Raw genomic sequence first — 22,110 nt, forward strand, 5'->3', positions numbered from 1 at the left:
TACACAAACGCTCTTTGCATTTGTTAATGGGTTATATAGAAAAAAAACATAAGAACTTTGAGGAAATCAAGACATTAGAATGAGATCACAAAGGCAGCCAAAGCAATACTACAGTACTGATTAGATTTTAAATATCTACGCAGCAATTATCCAAATACAGAAGTCATTAGTTCCCACTGAAATCAAGAGAACTTAAGCTTAACAACATACAGGCAGGTTCTAGGTTTCATTTATTCGCAGATGCGGGGGGGGCCTGCCCCCCCCCGCACCCATTAACTTGCTGAAATAATTGTTATATGACTGACCTAGGGAATGCACCTCCACACCAGCTGCATAAATTCCAGGAATTAAGGGACTATGTGCACTTACCTCCTCTCTAGTAGGACTGAACACAGTGAAACTTACTTGCAAGTAAACATGCACAGGACAGGGCTCAAAGCAATGGCACAATGTTTAATTGGAAGCAAGCCCCACTATGTTCAATGGACCTTATTCCCATGTGAGCATGCATATAATCACAGCCTTAATTCAATGAATATATTTTAAGAACGTTGACTGCAGCTAGCCTACACTGAATTGGAGTACTATTGTCAGTCTGACCTTGTTGTATCATTCCTCGTTAGGGACACAGATAACTCATTATACTAATCACAGTCTGTGACACCTCATATAAGACATGATTACAAATACACTGTAAGTTTCACCTGGACCATTTGTTTCGTCTGGCCTTTGGGGAGAAAGGTACTCCTTAGGGACCCTTTGACTTTTTAAACTTTTATGCTGCTATTATTTTATCTCCTACCTTTTATCTTTACTGTTGTTTAAACCAAACAGACAAAAGTATGCTAAGCCATGCTTCATGTTTTTAATCAAAGATTAGTCTGCCATTTAAACTTGCAAACTGTAACTACAGTATTTCAGCCTTTACCTGAGTATGCTGGCACATGTAAATTTTTCGAGTCAAATCTCACTGGTGCTTGCTTCATTATCTAAGAGGAAAAAATAACAAGTTAACTTGAGACTGTTTTGTTGACTAGAGGTAAAATATATCTGTTGTCAGACAATTCTGTCATAAAGGTCAAACTGTCAATAGTTTAGTTATAAACTGAAATTGGACAAAAACAACTGTTTTAGACTAGAGGAGGTCACTTAAATCTCCAGTTCAAACCTTGACATATTGGTCTGATCTGAAGCAAAAGAACCTCCATTATCTAAAGCACAACAATCTTCCCTCTCAGATTCATTCTCTCCATGAGTATATATCAATGAAACTAGCTAAAAAGCTCTTTCTTCTAAATGTTCAGCTAGCCAAGGCATTTTCAACCACTATGCCGTGGCACACTGGTGTGTCGCAAATGGTCCCCAGGTGTGCCACCGGAATTTGGGAGAGGGTCATTTATCAATAGGACCATTGGGGGATGTGAGCCTCCATTGACACTACAGTGTGCCTTGTCAATTGTCAAAAAGCTGATGGTGTGCCTTGACCATTTTAGTGCCTTGCCAGAGAGTCGCAAGATGAAAAAGGTTGAAAATCACTAAGCTAGCCAAATGTCTTTGATATTCCCTGCTATATGAAGCTCACTTCCATTTCAAAAGCAGCTTTGGGAGCTGCTGTTCCAGAAACACAAGACCAAAAGCCTCTGCAGGTATACATTTTGTTCTTTGGATTCTGGTCATATTTAACATTCCAATTCAGTAACTTCAACCTAATGATACTATATGTAAAACCCAGGAATTCTTCAGGTCATCAGAACTGGTTATTATTAGTCAGTACTACATATCACCCTGGCAAACAATAAGTTCCAGATGACCATCAATTTCTCAGGTTCCTTTATCATTTTCAGGGTGACAATGTGTGGGGTAAAATGTAGTGTATCAGTCACTCATCAAGCTCATTGGATGAACCTGGGCAAAAAATGGAATTTCTTTCTTGTAAATATCCTATTCTTGAAAGAGGAAGGGGTTCATTCTGGACCGTGTGGGTTGCCCCTCCCACTCCATGAGAAGGCCGGACTTGTTGCTATCTCCTCCTCTGGTGATGGGAGGGCACCCGTTCGCATTCTGGAACTGAAGACCAAGAGCCAGGAACCACCCCACTTTGAGAATTCACCAAAACCTGGCCTTAAGGGTCCCTAGCTATCTCCCTTCAACCAACACAGAACCTCAGAGAGAGAAAAAACTTCACCCTACAGGATGGGAAGAATGAACCCCTTCCTCTTCTAAGAATAGGATATTCACAGATAAGGAATTCCATTTTTCTCCGGAAGAAGAAAGGGTTAATTCTGTAGTGTGTGGGATAAGCCAGAGCAACATATCCTAGGCTGGTAGGCGAGGCCCTCCTCTACTGCGGTAGGACCCTCTGCAAAGGCAGCCAGGTCGATTCTGTAATGCCTAGTGAAGGTACTGGAGGAGGCCCAGGTGGCCACCCTGCAGATGTCAGTGAAGCTGTTCCCTCGAAGCCTGCAGAAGTTGCCACCCCCTGGTGGAGTGTACAGTAATAGTAATACCTTCAGGGGGAACATCTCCCAACGCCCTATATGCTTCCACCATGGCTCCTTTAAACCACCTGACCAGGGAGGCTACAGATGCTCTCTTGCCTGGGGAGGAACCAGAGAAGGTTACAAACAAGGCGTCAGTTTTCCTGATGGATTTAGTGCATTCTGAATAATAGCACAGGACCCTGTGTATGTTGAGGGTGTGCCACTCTTTATCCCTCCTATGAACTGGATTGGGACAGAAAGAGGACAGCACGAGTTCCTGGGATTTGTGAAAGACAGGGTTCACCTTGGGTAGGAAAGAAGGGTTCAGTCGCAGGACCACCTTGTCCCAGTGAAAGACACATAAGTTAGGGTTAACTGAAAGTACTCCCATGCATTGGAAGGCATCGACACACTCCACTTCCAGAGCATCCACCATTGTGAAAAACCTTGCCAGCTACACAATCTCCCTTGATGCAAACAGGTTCAGAACTGGTTGATCGAATCTGGAGGCAATCTTCATGATCACCTCTGGATGGAGACACCATTTGGCTTCTCTTGAAGACTGGCGCCTTAGCCAGTCTGCCATGATGTTTGATGCCCCCGCAAGATGCTCCACATTCAGGAAGGCCAGGTTGTTTTCCGCCCACTGGAGGAGCTTGGAGGCCTCCTTCATCAGAAGCCTGAACTTTGTGCCACCTTGTTGGTTTACATAGGCCTTGGCTGTCATGTTATCTTTTCTGACTAACACATGGGCCCCTTGTACCATGCTTGTGGAAGTGTTGTCGGGTCAACCAAATGGCCCACAATTCTAGCCACCTGATGCTGCACTGACTTTCCCTTGGTCCCCAGATCCCCTGAGTTACAGCCTCTGCAGGGTGGCTAATTCCATGAGATCCACCTCCCTTGCCCTGATGGTGGATCTCAGGAGGACCTCCAGGGATCTTTCTCTCATGGGAAAGGGAAATGCGCAAGGTTGAGGTATCCACCAGCAACCCCAGGTGCTCTAACTGCTGAAGGAATCACTGAACTCTTTTGCTTGTTTATCATGAAGCTGTGCCTGCGCAGGCAGTCCATTATGACCGGTAGGTCCTGCCGGGTCTTGTTCCTGGACTGGGATTTGACAAAGATGTCATTCAGGTAAGGGAAAAAGGCTATCCCTCATTGACTGAGGGAGGCTACCAGGGTCATCAGGATCTTTGTGAAGACCTGTGGCACTACCATCAACCTGAATGGCATGGAATGGTAATGATCTTTCCCGTAACAGAACCTAAGAAACTGGCAACTGTGATTGCCAGATAGGAATATGCAAATAAGCCTCAGAAAGTTGTTTTGAGGTCAGGAAATTGCCCTCCTCCAGGGCTGCCATGATTAAGCACCAGGTCTCCACTTTGCTCTCTCTCTTCTGGAGGAAGTGGTTCAACCATTTTAAGTCCAAGATGGCCCTCATGTCCTTGATCCTCTTGGGAATGAGGAAGAACACCGAATATACTCCCTGGCCCCTCTGTGCCTGGGCATCCACTCAATGGCACAGATCTCCAGTAGCTGATGGATCGGCTTTAAATTCTGCTGATGTTTTAGGGGATCCCTGGATATCGGGAAACACCAGAAGTGGTTGTGGGGGGTAATCTGGAACTCCAAAGCATGACCTTCAGAAACTGATTGAAGGACCCAGGTATGTGAGGTGGTATTGTGTCAGGTGTCCGCAAAGCCAAGGAGGCACCCCCTTATAAAACATGGGTCACCTCCAGGCCTGGTGTCAGGCCTTGCGATGTTGCTTGGTAGACTTGGAAGAAGATCCTGAATCTGGGTCACTTTGGGACCTGCTCCTGGATTTTGGCAGATTGCAAGCCCTGTACCTCGGTTTAAAAGGACGAAAAGCAGAGGACTTATTTTTACTGGACTCTTTTTTTGCCCAAAGGGAGGACCTTGTGCTTGTCCTTTGTCTCTACCAGCAACAGCTCGAGGGCCTGTCCAAAGCGCTTGTTGCCTTAGAAAGGAATCCCCCACCAAATGGGTCTGTAATGATGCAACACCATCTCAATTACATAACCAGACTTTGTGCCTGGTTGCCACTTTGGAGGCCATTGCCCTAGCATTTAGTTGCATGGCATCAAGGGACGAAGCCACCATGAAGGCAGCTGCCAGGGCTATCTTTTTTAAGGAGTTCTTGGCTTTCTTGAATAGACTTGGCCCTGTGGCAGGCAGCTCCTCTGCCCAGAGGAAGGCTGCCCTGGACATGATGGAACTGGTGGCTTCTGCTCTAAAGGCTTGGGACATGACCTCAAAATTATGCTTGAGGGAGGATTCCACTTTCTTATCACAGCTGTTCATAGGTCCCCCTTCCCCCTCCAAGGGGAGCACTGCATTGGAGAAAAGTGCTGCAACTGGGGTGCCAATTGCCGGGTCTTTCAGAGCCCGGAAGACCTTCTTTGGGAGGGAGTAAAGTTTATCAATTAGCCTGGAACTATGCTTATATTGGATTGGGTTAGCCCATTCCGTATCCAGGATCCACTGGAAGGCCTCTGGGAAATGCACAACCTTGGGTTTAACAAGACCCTTTGGGAAAGTATTTTTGTGGCAAAGGGGCATTCCAGAGTCACTAGCTGGAACGGAATCTAGGGTAAGACTGAGTGGCTTTCTCTGTCATTCTGGGAAGCAGGTCCATGGGGAAGAGTCTGTCCACCTTCTGGACTTGCTCATCTTCTGCCTCATTTCCAGACAACTCCCCTCCTCTCTGGCAGAATCTGAAGGGGAGGACAAGGAGGGGTAAGAAGTAGAAGAAAGGGGGAACTGCCCCTATGAATGAGGCCAGCCAGTGCTCTGGATCTCCCCATATGCTCTTTGGAGCGAGACTGCTTTGCATTCTTAGCTTCCTTTGACTTCTTGCCCTTCTTCCTGCGCCCAGAAAAAGCTGGTCTCGGGGTTCTAACCCTCTTTTTGGTCTTCTAGTCTCCTTCAGTCTTTTTTATAACGGAGAGCAGCTCTTTCTTGAGCACCCCATCCATAGCTTTCCTAACCAGTGCAGGGGTATTGTGATGGGGATCAGGGGCTTGCCTGCCTCCCTTACTAGATGGACCCAGATTGGAGCCACCCTCCTCCTGGGGTCCGCTATCCTCCCCCCCCCACGCACTCCATTGAAGCACCTCCCCTTGCCTGCACCACCATTACCTGTCCGTGCAACATCCATGACAGAAGAGCAACCCCCTCCTGGCTCCTGGTTCACGCTGTGAGGCTCCTGGGGTTGTTGCACAAGGGGTGCACTGATGCTGGGCCTCCCGGTCAGCACATCTGTGGGTAGTCACCACTCCTATGTGAAGTTGGTGCTCTGCATGGGGAAGTTCCCGGCCTGTGGCGATGCCAGAAGTTGATGAGGGGGGAGCCCGTGCTCCAAGACGTGATGGCGTTCCCGAGGGCAGATGCTCTTTCATGTAGCTGTTTGCTCCCCTGGCTTGGCTGCACTCACTGCTGGTCTTCCTGGTCCAAATGGGACAAAGAAGAGGTTTCCCGCCAGTGTGCAGGTGAGTTGGGGGCTGTCAACCATGAGGTTGTGTCAGTCAGTGAGAAAGCCCCAATGCTGCCCACCTCAGCCAGGGAAGTGTATGGGAGGGTGAGAGGCAATTAAGGGAGGCCAGGGTGTTAAGGGATGTGGAAAGACCAGCAAGGATGAGGAGAAGAAAAGCAATGCTGAGCTCTATGGAGCTCACAGAAAACCTGACCTGTCCCTTAGAAAAGTAGGACCTGGCTGCAGCTGGGGTGCCCTCCCACCACCAGAGGAGGAGACAGCAACAAAAAGCCCAGTCTGTCTCATGGAGTGGGAGTGGCAACCCACACAGTCCAGAATTAACTCCTTCCTCTTTGGGAAAACCACCATTTCTCATCCTAACCTAACTCATGGGCTTTTACAAAACGGGACAAGGTACACACATTCAAAAGGGTGAGATAAAAACAAATAGCCCACAGAATCCAACATCTTAATGTACTGAAATGATTCCATGAGGTACAATATTGTAGCATATGAATAGCCATCTAAACAGATTCTAAACATGACAAAGCCTAGAAGCTTCAATTAATGTCAGATACTGCTAAGTAGCCAATGTAAAAAAAGTCTACATCTCAGTAGTACAAGTCTCACATAAAAATGCAGAAACTTTGTATGGCCACTAGGTGGAAGTATAAGAGTTAAAATGTACAGCATTTGCACAGTGCAACAAACTAAGTTCTGGAATACGCTCTTAGGTAACTATCTCTATAACATCCTCATTGAAGAATAATTTCAATTGAAGTTAGTTCAGTTTACTTCTCAGAAGATATGTATAGGACTGTGCCAGTGGAAGGGCTGTGTAGGGGAGGGGGGAGCAAGTTTGTGTGGTACCTTTGGATTGTCAATAATAGGAGTAACAATAAGATCAGACTCCACATAGATAAGCTCTTTCATTTTGGATTCCATATCCTGCTGACTGTAATATGTGTTTTTATCCTAGAATATAAGCAAATAGCAGTAATATTATTATAAGAAAGTTTATATACTGCTTATATAACAGATATATACAGCATTTTACCTATAACAAAATGGATTTTCTCTATTAGCGTATTCAAATATGCCAGATATTATGCAACACCTCCTATTTCACTCATACATGTCTTACAGATAAGAATGCTTTCCTAGCCAGTATCTAGAAGGGGAGAATTTCATACTTCTCATATACTGGCTCCCTGAGTTACAGACATCCAACTTACAGACTGTTGCGTTGGCACTTTTGTGCAGGTACAGGATGTTTTTTGGTGGTGCTTTCACACAGGCACAATAGCCTCAACATCCTCTATAGATCTATCCTTTTCCTCCAGGTACCATTCCATCACCCTTCTACTTCCAGATAGGGGACCTTACTGCATAAAAAGCCACAATTCTTAGGCATATTTACTTGAAAATAAGTGAGACTCACTTCCAAGTAAATAGTTGGAATCGGGCTAAAACTCTGCTAACCTCCAGCTCTTTGTGATACTGTCTGGTGTCTCTCTCTTTAAGCTTCAGTAATATTGTCTTTTTCTAGTTATGATCACCGTTGCTTCTCTGACCTGTCCCCATTAGCTATTATACAGAACTCGTTCTAGGGCCTTCGATTTTCTTCAAGCTACACCAGAAACTTTGCTAGAGCATCTAGAAGTTGCACTATCCAGTGCAAGAGCTCACTGTATCACCCACAAGATGGACCTCCTTCCATTAAAGACAATACAGAATTACAATATCATACACCCAGCCTAAATGCAGTGGTATCACTAGGGTTAGTGTAACTGCCATTTATTTATATATAACTGTTCAGGCCATTCAACAAATCAGTAACCAACAAAAAACCAGTGGCCAACCTGATGACACACAACTGAATAAGAGTTCTGGTATCAGCTCTGATACATGGCTGACTCATACTAATACTTATTGGTTCCTTGCTATGTCATAACACCACCTTAGTGGCTCTTGAAACAATCAGTCTCATTGTTCAGTTCTGATTTATGGAAATCTACTTAGATATTTCAACACAGCTTGTTTCATCTTTTTGTTGGTTACTGATTTGTTGGGTGGCCTGTACGGTTATATATTAAAATAAATAATGAAACAAGTTAAAGTTAATGCATTCTGCATGACATTACCCATCAAATGATGTACACTGTTCTGGTTAACAGCACCCCTGAGTGCACCACTCATTGCGGTCCACAGACCCCGCACCCCCCAGCAACACCACTGACCTACGCTCACCTTTATTAAAGACGTCCTGTGTGCTAAATTTGGAGTCTGAACATTAGCAGCATGGTCAATTTCTACTGCAGTGCTCGTTCTAGGAGTAGGGCGAGAACTGAAAGACGACATACAAAAGCAAAGAGTACTTGCATTCCAAGTGTATATTCTGAAATATGTCCTGTTTCTATAACACCTACTCAGCTATGGTGCTACACAAAAAATCATAATTGTGTACTGCATGCTTATATGGATGAGAAAGGAAAATAAGCAGAGCAAGGACATCAGTCAAGTCAGTCCCCACTCTCTTTCTCTCCTCCCCCCCCCCAGGCATCTTAGCAAGAGGGAAGTTTGAGAAACTGACTCACCTCTGGGTGGAAGGCTTGTACCCTGGCTTCACTCATGGTGCTAAGGACAGCTAAGAGTGTACTGAACACATGCATAATAGAGTGTGCTGCATGTGAATTTATGTTAGCTAATAGTGTAGAGAGGCAGGTTCATGGAGGAGAATGTGGGCATCTGCTCAGCACTAGCCTAGAGCAGGGGTGCCCAAACCCCGGCCCGGGGGCCACTTACGGCCCTCGAGGTCTCTTAATGCAGCCCTCAGGGAGCCCCCAGTCTCCAATAAACCTCTGGCCCTCCAGAGATTTGTTGAAGCCCGCACTGGCCCAACGCAACTTCTCTCAGCGTGACGGTGACTATTTGACCTCTCATGTGAGCTGTGGGATGAAGGCTCCCTCCACTGCTTGCTCTTTCACATCTGTGATGCAGCAGCGGCAGCAAAGGAAAGGCCAGTCTTGCTTTGTGCAATGCCTTTTATAGACATTGAGCTATTGCAAGACCTTCATTCGTTCTTATAAGTTCATCTTTAATATATTCATTTATGTAAACTTATGTAAATTTATTCAAATTTTAAATGTAAATTAATTCTTTTTTACCCCCGGCCCCCGACACAGTGTCAGAGAGCTGATGTGGCCCTCCTGCCAAAAACTTTGGACACCCCTGGCCTAGAGAATAGACAGCCCCAAAGTCTCATAAAGCAGAAGGTAGGAGGGAAACCAAAGGCTACGAAACAGAAAGGTGGGAAGTGCTGAACTCTCTTCCAGTTTATCTCCCTGCAGACCATCCCATTCTCAAATACTTTTTATCTGAGAGAAGAAACACTTCCAATATTATAGAATAGATGAAAGAAAGAGGAAGTCAGGCAACAGACTACAAGAGAGTAATTTGCCCCCAATTTGCATGGTCTTTTAAAAATGGGCCCACCCTGCTTAATATACAATGGGGAAGTTCACACATAGTTGGGATTCCACTTCTGAGACTTCTCACCGTAACTGGATACTCATTTTTTTATTTCATTGCAAATATACACAGCATATGCCATCACACATTAGAATAAAGTGACACAAAAATAAGCAGAATGTTCAAGCAACACCATTTAGATAGAAGATGCAAAAAGATTTATTTTGTAATGATTTTTTAAAGTCACTTGACTGTTCACGTTAAAAAATGGTTTGTAATTCAACTCAAGTCTTATTTGAAATCTACTATCGCCACTGCCAAAAAAGTTTGTAAAGATTTAACTTTACAAGCATTTGATTTATTTTTTTCATACCTGAGAAGAAATATAGACTCATTTGATTCACCATCAATGGCACTTTTAGGTCGCAAATCTTCTGGATTTTCTGACAAAAAAAAAAAAGCAGCACTTGGATGAACCTAAACAGTGTATATGACTGCAGTGTTTTAAACACACAGTTCTGGATTTCACATTACCAACTTCATGTTATGCATTAGTATAATCTTACCCAGTTTGAAAGATTTGTTAAATTGCTTATTTTCTGTTCTTTGGGTCACGACATTTGAATTTCTTTCACTCTCTAGATGATCTTTAGATTTTTCAGGTAGAAATGGCTCTCCACATTCATCACTGCTCAAAACAAAAGACAATTAAATGCACTTCAAAGTCAATACAGCTTTAATCATGTTTTATTTAGGAAAGTAACACAACTGAAATAGTATTGCAAAAATCTATCTGAAGGAGTGCAATCTGAATTTTAAAAAAAATTGTAAGCAGCCAAATTTTTACATTTCCTCTAAATCAACTGTACCTTGAGCTTGTTTCTTGGCTAGACACACATTCATTGGAAGTCTGGATAAAAACATCTTTCCAGAAAGGATGCTGTAACAGCTCTGTCCAGGTCAATCTTTAAATACAATGAAATAAAAAAAAAATTATACAACTCTCCTAGCAATTTAAATACCACAAACTTCCCAGTTATTGGGGGAAAAAATTGTCAGTTTGCATCACTTATAAATAACTAAATCATACCTCTTCTGAGGATCCTTTTGAAGCAAAGAATCAAGTAAGTTAAGGAAGTCTGGAGATAGTTTCTGATGTACAGATCCTGTAAGAACATGACACAGTATGTTCTACTGAGGAACAAAAATTATTTTACATCAAATTCTAAAGACAATCAAATATTGCGAGTACACAGCAGAACTAATTCACAAATCCCAATGAGGAAATGCAGGGAGTCAACCTGTACTGATAGCTGGAAGAAAAAGTATCCAACACATAACACAGGGATAACAGTTAGAAATTCCTGACAATCACTTCCCCAGCCCTCAGATGGCAGTGGTGAAGCAGTGAAGCCAGTAATCCTCAGAAACTGTTTAACTGGGACAACAGAAGGGGCTGTGAGCTTGATTCTGCCTTAATGTAAAAAATGCATTGCATTAGCTCTCAGATTGACTTTTACTTTCGGATTTCTAAAAAATGCAGATGGGTTTGATACACAGGTAAAAAGGCTGAGTCAGGCTTCAATCTGTTTTTGTAAACTAAGGGCGCAATCCTAACCCACTTTCCAGCACTGACACAACTTTGAGGTAAAGGAACAAACATTGCCCTACCTTGAGGAGGTCTCTGTGACTTCTCCCCCAACTGCAGGATGCAGCACATGCCCCACTGGCACAGCTATGCCAGTGCTGGAAAGTGGGTTAGGATTGTGTCCTAAGCCAGTTATTTTAAACGTCTATAAGAAAAAAATATTCACTCCGGCACCTTAACTTCACCTACTAGCCCACTTTTACTAGATGTCATCACAAACTCAGCCAACACCTGTCCTTCTCAACAACCTACAAAATGGCGACTGCACTACTTCATATCAAAGATATATTTTATCCATCACATTCCCACAACACTTTGTTTCAGCCACTGCCTTTTTGCCAAAAAGCATTCTTCTGTCACTACTGAATCACTTCCACTGTCTATTCTTTTTACATCTCATATTTACTGCCAACAGCTTTCCTTGGTTGCCTTCTCTCTTCTGACAACTGCCTGCAAGCCACTTTCCTGTTATCTTTTGTCATGGGGAAGAGTGCTTCCCCATCATACAAATCTCTCCCTGCTCACAAATGTCCGATTAGCAGAAGAGACTATTTGCTAGTCTCAGAATTTGCTAGTCTCAGAAGAGACTATTTGCTCAGAAACAACTAAGTACCCTAAGACCCCCTCAGGGGATCATATGCAGACAAAGTGTTGAATTTGAAGACCATTCTTTAGTCATTTTTTTTTTTCAATTTAGTTGGCAAAAACAAGAGATGGATTATTTTGTTCTTTAATATTTCATTTCAAAAGAAATGATAGGCCTTGATAAAACGAAGTTGCCCTCACAACAGTTGCAATTGCACAAATATTGTTAAAGGAGAATACTGAATGCTGAGTCAAGGCACCATATAAAAGAAATATGTAGTTTTAAAGTCTTCCTACTTAGCTACATTCCCCATTAATATACAAAATGTGTTTATGAACGACTTTCTCCTTGGAGTTGCTCTGATACGAAAAGCCAAATGTAATTTTGCCACACTATATAACATTTTATAAATCACTTATTTGCAGAATCACTCTACCTTGTTGCTTAAGTGGGAAAGGATCATCATGTAAAATCTGTTCCGCTAATTCAGCAAAACCTTCTGAGAAGAATGGAGGTCTTCCTACAAAAATACAAGGGGGGACAGATTTCAGAAAAGCTTGAATAAGCTTCAGAATACTTAGATAATGTTTGTTTGCATCAACCAAGGGTAATTGGATCATTTAAATGCGAGACCGCAATTACACACAATACTTAGAATTCATTTGAAAATTGATAACATATAGCACAAGAAATAGCCTTTTTTCCAACAAACATCAAGGGTTTCAGTAGGTTTGGAAAATAATCATGTGCTGTGAGTATGGAAACTACACTACCCTATAACTGAAGGAAATGATAAATCCCTCTGTAATGGAATTGATTTAGCCTGGGGAACTCAAAGGGGTGGATCTTCAGCCCATAGTCTCATGAGGAAATTATCACAGGGGAGCAATCCTAAAAGGGCAGGGAAATAATCTAGTCTCACTTGCAGTAATTAAATATGCTGGGCATTTAATTGAAAATAGCTTACTTCTTCCTACTGGAGGATCCAGACTGTGATCTTGGTTTGTTAGGATGACAGAGTTTAGACAAGAGTAAATATGAAAATTATACATGTTGAGGACATGGAATGTTAGGTTTTAACCTGTCTGTATTTTCCTGCACCAAATGTAATGGGCACGCACAACCTGTTACATCACAGGGAGTTTCACTGATCATGCACAGAGAATCAGTGGGATTACCTGATGGGCCAAAATAGACAAGGCAAAGGAGATCCATTATCAGATCTCACAATGTTTCCTTTAGAAAACACAAGATGGCCATGGAGGGGGCGGTGCAAATGACATCTGAGCAATAACAATGGAAAAGGAGATTTTTGCTCTTAACCCCAACCACTAGAAACAACTTGCTTTCCAACTGGGGAAAATGCAAGAACATTGTGGGGGAAACCCCAGTATACTATATTCTTTGCGAGTTTCTTTTTGAACACACGCATTGACATTTGGAAACAAAAATAGCTACTTCTCAGTTATTATATCAGATAATAAAGGACTACAGAAGATCAACCTAACCCAACAGAGTGCATTATGATGACAGCACCACCTGGCAGAACAGCAATTTGAGATGTGATTTATGATTTAATCTGGAAGTTCATATTATAACTGAGAAAGGCTAAAGCAACAACTCCAGTAGTCTGAGTAACAAACAAGAGAGATTACTTTATACCTTTAAAGACTGATTTTGAGATTAAATTCTACCTTTCCACCTGTCTTTCTATGCATTTCAAATAGTTAGGTTCAATTATCTGTATAATGATGAAGAATGAATTATTTACCTAAATGCAAAACAATACTTACACAGTAAATTATTTGAATGTTTGTGAGCTGAAAGTCAGTAAAATAATGTAAAAATCTGCTGAAACAGACTATTTTGCAGCTACACGTAGCTTAACCTGCACTATAATTTTAGTTCACAAATTTAACTGCTTATTTTACATTCACACCTCTGTGTTAAAAAGTCCCATAATGGCAAAGGAGCTCACACAAGTTCATAAACATGAATATCAGCTCTCTTAACATTTCAGCACATTAATATTTAATAATTTATTGATATTTAATAAAACCACAAATAAGTACAAATAATTATAATGACACCAAACTATTTGTAAGACTCCAATACCTGTAAACATTTCATACAGCAGGCATCCCAATGACCAGAGATCACTGGCTCTAGAGAAATCAGCTCCATTTATCACCTCTGGAGCAATGTATGTTGGTGAACCTGAAAAATGTTGTAATTTAAGAATAATATAAAACACCTTTCAAAAAACAGACCCAACAGTTTACATAATAAAATGGGCAACAATCAAAGAGATCTTCAACAGTAAAATTAAACAAGGTACTCCTTGCATTTTGTAGGCCTCCTTGGTCAAATAGGATCAGCTCCCAGGAAAGGAAGCTGTTGGAGGCACTGCAAAAACAGTAAGATGTAAGTCCTTTCTTCAGTACTCTTGCTATTGTTGCCTTGTCAGACTTGCCATGAACTTAGTGAAACAGCCCCCACTCTGTGCTGCCCGGGTACACTTTCATCATCGTACCTTTATTGGCATAATAGGCCAAATCATACAATTGTCGATGATACAATACACCCCACTCACACACATTTGTGTGTGCGTATATAAAATCAGTAAACAATTTTTTAAAAACCACCCTAACCTTCCTGTACATTTGCATTTAACTGCCTCCTCCTTCTCTTAATAATGAAATTCGATAGAGATACCACTTTCACTGAAAGATCTTCCTTATCCCCTGAAAGGATAAATCACATTTTTTCCAAGTCAGCCCAATCCACCTGCCTGTCAAGCAGACCCCCAAGAAAGGCTGAATGGAGGTCCTTGTAAAGGGGATAATATGGGATCATATGTTGTAAAGATTCTACCACACCTTCGGAGCAAGCACAAGTTCTTGCCTCCAGAGGAATTCCTCTGAATCTATCATACAGTACCTCAGAGGGCACAGCATTACTTCTGGCAAGGGAGAAGGCTCTACACTCATTAGGGCATTTTTAAAAGTATTTAGTCATGTGCCCACAACTAATCAGGAGATGCAGGTGTAAGGGTGAACAAATCTTATTGGCAGCACTCAGCAAATCTTGCTGTCCAATATCAAGTAATCTGTGTTTAATTAGATGGTAAACTTGCTCCAATTTGAGAGAGCCAAAATATCTAAATCAAGGCCCACAGCTTTAATTTTCCTTTCAAAAAGGAATATCTCCCTGGAAGGCTTCTTGTACAAGACAGACAAGCAGGCTATTCTGACCAGGATTATAATGCATTTTAAGCCAGTATTTAAGAAATCTCAACCAGGCCACTGACTCAGTCAAAATAGACCTGCTTTAAGGTAGAGTATTGCATATGGTACACAACCTGACATACCAAGAATTTTGTATGAAAACATGCTCTGGATCCACTCCAGAGAACGACCCCAAGCAGGTAACACAAAATGGTATCCAAAGAGGGCAAGGGCTTCTTCTCACTTGGGAAAATGTCACTAATAGCTTCTGGCATTCTCAGTAAAGGAGGCTGATGGAGGGACTAATGAGCAGTCTTTTAAAAGTCACTAACACTTCTATCCTAAACCCATTTTTTGGGAAACCCACTGATTTAAGAGAGATTTACTTCTAAGGCTATAATTATGCAACATGCACATCCAGAACAGTTCCAATAATTATAGTGCAAACAAACAGTCGTGAAGAAAAGACAAGTACAGATGCTCAGCCACATCAACTTCAAGTGCCTCCTCTTCTTTGCCTAGTCATATACCTGGCAACAGCTAGGAAAGGAGGGACCCAAAGAGTCAGGGCTGGTCTTAGGGCAATTTGATCAATTTAGTCAAATTGAGCCCTGCACCTGGAGGGACCCTGCACTGGGGCAGCAAACAGAGCACCCACAGCTGCAGCTGGTACCTTGCTCTACAGTGGACACTCCAGTATGGAATTTTCCATGCTGCAGCATCATCAGGAGAGCTAAGCATTGCTGCTGGATGGTCCTTCCTCTTGTCTGCCCCCAGGATCCAATTGACTTGAAATTGCCCCCACCCCCAGAAGCAGTTGATGATGCTACTGCTGGGTGCCTCGCTGCTGCCACTCATGCTGGTGAGTAGGGGGGCACAGGGGTGGTAGCCTCTGAAAAAATGTTTTGCATTGGCTCCTGCAGCTCCTAAGGCTGGCCCTGCAAAGAGGGAAGCACCACAAGGGAACTGCAAAAAAGAAAACCTGGAACAACATGTTATCCAGCATGACCTCATAAAATTCAATTAAGCAACTCCCTTGCTCAATTTCCATGGGAATGCAACTTCTTTGTCTGAAATGTCTGCTCAATTACTCTAAGGGGTAATTGCCCAAGTACCATTATTTTCAATAAGACAGGGTAAATGGTCACAGAGTTCTATCCCTCCCTCCCCCATTGAGCAATTAGAAAAATCACCATTATACAAATGTTAACATCTTTGTCTTTAGTTACTGCTGTCTTCAAATATTGCCACATACCTTTGAGCTTGTTTTTCACATTTCTTTGTTCTGTGTTTTCACAACTATCACCTCCCCCCTCCTCCGTGCCAATTAAAGCAAAAAATTCTTCCAAGTTTTCACCCTCTGCTTTAGATAAGCAGAAGTTATTGAACTTCAGAGTACCAGGCCCTTCCAGGAGAATCTATATATGTTAAATACAAACACCAATTAGTGTGTTAAAGAAAATGCTAAACAAAAGTTAACTACTCAGGAAATCACGTTATCAAGTAGAAGAAACTCTCTTACCTTTCCAGGTGTGAGGTCACAGAAGAGAATTCCAAGGTTATGAATATGATGGAGGCCATTAACCAAATCCACCCCAAATTCTCTCACAACATCTTCAGGCAGACGTTCATCTTGAGCTATTACCATTTCTAGTGATCCACCTTTAAGAAGTTTATGGATAAACTCTTAGGTGTACAGGTGGGATAACAAGATAAAAACATGCAATATCACCTTCTGCACTACTTGTTTTTGTAAATAAAAAAAATCTGCAAAAACCACCATTTTATTTGGTTTTTATTTATTATTTAGTGGGGTAGCGGTGCATGGGGTAATGACTGTGGCTGCATCTGCTAACACTATGCCACCTATATCACCTACCTAGTATTCTTAAAGTGATTATATTGTAATTATAATTATAATGTAAATTTGAATAAACACACGTAACACCACTTTCTGCAATTCTAACTTTTGGAAAACATAGAAATTTGAAAAAAATAAAAACAGTTTTCTCCCATCTCTACTTATGAGACAAGGGGCACAATCCTATGCATGCCTACTCAGAAGGAAGTTCTATTCTGCTCAACGGCACTAACTCCTAGGAAAGTGTGTATAGGACTGCAGTCTAGAAATGTCGAACTACTTGACCCCTGTTATATAATTAAATATGTAATGTATAACAATACCACCACCCATAACACTGCTGTTTTGTTACAGCACTCTTCATCCTGGGCATAACTGACAGCTATTGTAGCCAATGAGCAGTGCATTCAGAGTAGCATGGGCCAACAAATACTGGTTTTCTGCCTCATCATCAACCATGACTGCAACCTTAAACATTCTTATCTGGGTGTAAGTCCCATTGAACTCTGTCAGCCTAACTTCTGAGTGTGCATATGCATGATTGCAACACATCTCCTATAGCACCATTTCACACAACTTTCCAGGAATGTATCCCCAACAGTCATGTAGGTTATTACTATATACATGCACATGTACTACATATATCTGTCTTCACTTTGATTTTTCCAAACAGCACCGACATCTTATGCAACATGGGTGAACTGTTTTTGGAGCACAGGACAAGTTCCAAAAATATATAATACTTTGTTCAAACAAAGAAGTCAGGCATTTTGATGACTAGCACAAGGCCTTTGCCTTAGCCTCTTTCAATCCCACGTTTGATATTTAGGGTAGGGGAAAATCCAAAAGCTAGTCTGTAAAATTGTCATGCAAAGTATTGGTTCAATATCTTACCTGTGCATAATTCTACCACAAGCCAGAGATGATTGCTTGTTTCATACCATTCATGAAATGTTACTATGTTCTTGTGCTTAATTTCATGGGTAAGACGTACCTGTAAGAAATTATCCATAAGTCAGTTTGGGCTGGTAAAGGATCAAGCACATAATGCAGAGGTTTTCAAACTTGGCCTGAGTCCCTTTGCCTTTATCCCTTTAAGAGGCAGAGATCACACCGCTTCTGGGGAGGCCAGGGGCTTTCCTTTACTCAGGAGGGCTCCCCGCGGCACACTGCTGCTTTGTTGTGTGAGTAAAAGAAAGCCCCTGCCCCCTCCCCCAACAGCAGCACAATAGTGGGGATTGTGTCGCACCATCCCCCCCCCCCCGCAAGGACTTACCTTGGGAGCTTTACTCCCAAGGAGTTTGAGAACCCTTGATATGGAACAGCAGTCACTCGTATAGAAGCATGAATTCAAGGAATGTCTGTTGAAACAGAGACCTAAGTCTCAGTAAGACTCCCCTGAGGAAGAGGCAACTTCATAAATTCTCTTCCATTTCCATGAAACAGCAGCCCCCTGGAAGTGTTACAAAGGCCCTAACTGTGGCTTGACAATGGCCTGTTGGTTCAGACACAAACTACAGTTCATAAATTGCAATTTTCAAACTGCAATTGAACGTAGTTTCTTGGCCCCAAACAAACTGTGGTTTGCAGGCAGGTGCACATTCAGATATTAAAACCAACCATAGTTTTGCTTTACACCTGGATCTAGTCATTGCATTTCTTTCATCCAAACTTGATAAAACTTCACAGGACCGGTAGAGGTAAAACCATATATGTATGTAGACTTCTGTTGTTGCCTTCCATCCTCTTTACAGTGAAATACAACTTATAAAACTAAAAGCTCCCCCCCACCCCAAGCTTTTCCAAGCTGAGTAATAAAGAGTTGGCATGATTGCCCTGTTTGAAGCTCATTTGACAAACCACAGACCCTGCAGTAATTACAGTGTTTTTGTGCCAAAAATACATGATATAATTAGATAAGTGATATCAACAGCTTGGACAAAAACTACATTACAGTCACATTTATTGGTTGCCTGAGAATTACAGCCATCATGAATTGCCCAAGAAAGTATGCACTAACAATTAAGCCCATAAAAAACACAAATAGTTGTTGCATTCACAAAGAATTACCTTTCCAGAAGGCAGGAATTTTCTGACTAAATAAAGTATGAACATTCAATTCTGGTCTATCCCATTTGAAAACATCTAAAATTTAAGAAAAGAATTGCCTCAAACTTACAAAGGAACTACAAAGTACTCGTAAATGTATTTGGAACATCTAAGCCTTATGGCTTTATTGTATATTGTGAAAAGTACATTTCAATCAGGACCCAATTCTATCCAACTTTCCAATGCTGATGCAGCTGTGCCAACAAGTTACACACTGCATCCTGTGGTGGGGGGCCACTCCGGAGATGTACTCAAGGGCTGCATCAGCACTGGAAAGTTGGATAGGATTGACCCTCAGTGTCTTAAATGCTTGTGACATAAAATATGTTGTTACCCATAAAGTAATCTAATCCCAAAACAACCAATATAATTCTTACCCAGTTTGTTATTTCAGCTCTCTTGCATTTATCAGTACACAAAATGGCAACAAAATTAATTGTTCCCTTTCTTCTGCCTTTATAAACGACTGTCTTCTTTCCTCTTCCAATTTCTTCATACAAAATAAAATTCTCCATATTGCATACATCAAATTATGTATTTTGATTTTGTTAAAAACATCACCTTCAAAACAAAATGAAAGTCATTTTATTTTAATATATCAAAAGTGGTCACATTCATTCTTAGTACACAAAAAGTTCCAAGTATGCAACATTACATATTCTATAATACTAAATATATCTTCACAACCTGCACTACAAGAGTCCGGTTATCACACTATTTGAGTAGTGTACTTTTATCTTTTACCACAAAGCATCAAAGCCCCATAACTAAATATTTAGCTGTATCTCCTTTATTTACTGTATCACCTGTCAGCTCAACAAAAGCTAACCAAATACTGTGTTTTAGCTATTACTTTGGGATAACACATCAAGACAAATGCCATAATATATCAGGAAACATGTACAAAAATTAGCACAGTTCCAAAAATATAAACATAGTCCATTTTGCCTTCTGTGTATTCACTACTCCATTGGACCCTCCAACACCAGGGTCCACTTTTTTAGAATGACAATCTGTCAAGACCCACTGGAAGTGATGTCATGGCAGGAAGTGACACATCAATTTAGGCTTCAAATCTAAGCAGTAATCAGCCAAAGGTCCCATTACACAGCATGCTAATGCTGTTATTTTGCATAGCTTGGAATTCAAAGATTTCAATTCAGAAGTCAAAGCAGAACACAGAGTTGCATTCTTCTCCAACCACACAGATCTCCCCACTTTCCAGCAACCCATCTTTCCACTTATTCAGGGCAAAGCACCATGCCTTTCCCCCACCGGGAGCCCGTCCTGCCCAGCAGCTCTGTACCTCGTATTTACAGCTCTGTATTTTCAATAGTGGCTGAGCTAGGTGCTACATGGCCCACCTAGTGGGTCCCAACCCACAGTTTGATGAGAACTGTTGCATTACTCCATCACCTGTCCCCCTATCAAAGTATCACGAGAAAAAAAAGGATTACATTTCCAGTAATAGAGCCACATTTTAAAGTGTATTCTATACATCTTTTAAGAAGTGGTGTGGACACCATGTGGTGCACCCAGCTGTGAACTAGGGACTTCTTTCTTCTCTTCTTGCCTCTGCAGCTGAGGTGGTGTCTTAGAGCCCAATATTATGTATGTCTATTCAGAAGCACCACTGTAGTCAATGCGGCTTACTCTCAGGTAAGGGTGGATAGGATTGTAGCCTTAGAGTCCAATCCTATGCAAGTCCACTCAGAAGTCCCATTATAGTTAATGGAGCTTACTCTCAGGAAAGTGTGGATAGGATTGCAGCATTAGGCAAGCTACTTTCTACCTGTCTTGATTCCCACCCTTTCATATGGAAAGTGGCAATACCACTGACATGCCTTACAGGGAAGGAAAATAAGGCTACAATCTATGTACACTTTCCTGCTAGTAGGCCCCACTGAACACAATGGGACTTATTTCTGAATAGACCTGCATAGGATTGGGTTGTCAATGAGTTCCAAAGACACTAAATCTACCCTGCCTCACAGGAGAAAAGCCCCTCATGGGGAGGCAAACAGGCAGCTGTGTCTTGGCGCACCCTCCCTCGGCAGGCATCTCAGTGAGGGGTGGATCCAAGGGGTGGCACGGGTGCATAACCCCCCCCCAACTGTCTGCCAGCAGGGAAGGGCACCTGCCAGGCTGGGGAGCAAAATCAGGTACCAGGGGAATGCCCTCTGGGCTGGTGCCCCCAAGATTGGCTGGAATGGGAACCCAGGGCTACCCAACCAGTCAACCTGGGCTCCAAGGTGAGGCAGGAGGCCAGGTCTACTCACCCAGCAAACCTTGGCCGCCAAGTTCAGCCCACAGGCCAGCTCTACCTGCCTGGTTGACCTGGACTCTGGAGTTGGTAGTGCTCATGGAACCCCCCCCCCCAACACAAACACTGGCTCCGCCCCTGATCCCAGGAGGGCACACAGAAGCTGCACCCACTAGCGGGGGAGGGGAAGAGAGAGAAGCCCGCAGGCAGGGGCAAAACCAATGTCCCTCAGAAAGAGGGGGGAGCAGGGCGCGAAAGAACCCCAGCCGCAGGTGGAAGGGCGCTGCTGGACCCCCACCTGACGACAGCGACAGCCAACGCTCAGGTCTACCTCAGGGAACAAAGCATGGGAAGGACACCAGCAGCAGCATCTGCCGCCACCGTCAACCGAAAGACCGTGCCCCACCCCTTGCGGGTTGCTCCATCTCGCTACGCGGGAGGGGAACACAAGGCTCAGTTAGCACTTCCCGCCGGGGTATCTGCGCGCAGTGAAAACGGCCACCCCCTCAGATGTGGCTCTTGTCTTTTTCTCCCCGTCAGGCACTGTCCCCAATTAAAAAAACAACAGACATCAGGGAAACCCAACTGCCGAGCTATGTTTGGCTCCCCCCGCAGTACGAATGGGTTCGACCCATTTTCCGTCTCTTAGTTACGACGCAAGGACGCCGGAACAACACTGAGCACTCCGCGGGAGTCGGGGCGGGGCTTCGGCCTCCTCTTCTATAGGGGGTAAGCGAGATCCGTTGGTTCGTTGGGTGGGTCCCCGGATGTTCCCGATAGGCGTGGTGAGGAGGTGTCTTCTGTTACTGTGGAAATCTGTCTGAGCCAATTGGACTCTCCCCTCCTCCGGCGGGGGCTGGGTTTGTACTTGTCACCCTCGAGTCCTTGCTTTGGAGGGGAGCGGTGGTTACTGTTGGGCATTTCACCATCATATCGTGTTAGGCTAGTACCACTAGAGGGCAG

At 42.9% G+C, this 22,110-nt stretch overlaps 1 protein-coding gene across 2 annotated transcripts in view; it reads right to left on the reverse strand.

The window, feature by feature from the left end:
• Window positions 1-21,521, reverse strand: part of ULK4 (unc-51 like kinase 4) — a 207,984-nt gene extending 186,463 nt beyond the window's left edge. For both annotated transcript variants that reach the window (XM_066627918.1, XM_066627917.1), the window contains exons 1-14: window positions 21,446-21,521; window positions 19,262-19,445; window positions 17,670-17,769; window positions 16,437-16,576; window positions 16,170-16,332; window positions 13,803-13,904; window positions 12,124-12,207; window positions 10,544-10,619; window positions 10,323-10,418; window positions 10,020-10,141; window positions 9,827-9,896; window positions 8,233-8,329; window positions 6,853-6,957; window positions 929-989 (exon numbers count right to left, since the gene is read on the reverse strand). In XM_066627918.1, coding sequence (XP_066484015.1) covers window positions 929-989; window positions 6,853-6,957; window positions 8,233-8,329; window positions 9,827-9,896; window positions 10,020-10,141; window positions 10,323-10,418; window positions 10,544-10,619; window positions 12,124-12,207; window positions 13,803-13,904; window positions 16,170-16,332; window positions 16,437-16,576; window positions 17,670-17,769; window positions 19,262-19,399 — 1,354 coding nt within the window. In that variant the 5' untranslated portion in view covers window positions 19,400-19,445; window positions 21,446-21,521. The remainder of the gene's footprint in view (window positions 1-928; window positions 990-6,852; window positions 6,958-8,232; window positions 8,330-9,826; window positions 9,897-10,019; window positions 10,142-10,322; window positions 10,419-10,543; window positions 10,620-12,123; window positions 12,208-13,802; window positions 13,905-16,169; window positions 16,333-16,436; window positions 16,577-17,669; window positions 17,770-19,261; window positions 19,446-21,445) is intronic.
• Between the last annotated feature and the right edge of the window lie 589 nt (window positions 21,522-22,110).

This window comes from Tiliqua scincoides, chromosome 5 (genome assembly GCF_035046505.1).
Source record: "Tiliqua scincoides isolate rTilSci1 chromosome 5, rTilSci1.hap2, whole genome shotgun sequence".
Taxonomy (NCBI): Eukaryota; Metazoa; Chordata; class Lepidosauria; order Squamata; family Scincidae; genus Tiliqua; species Tiliqua scincoides.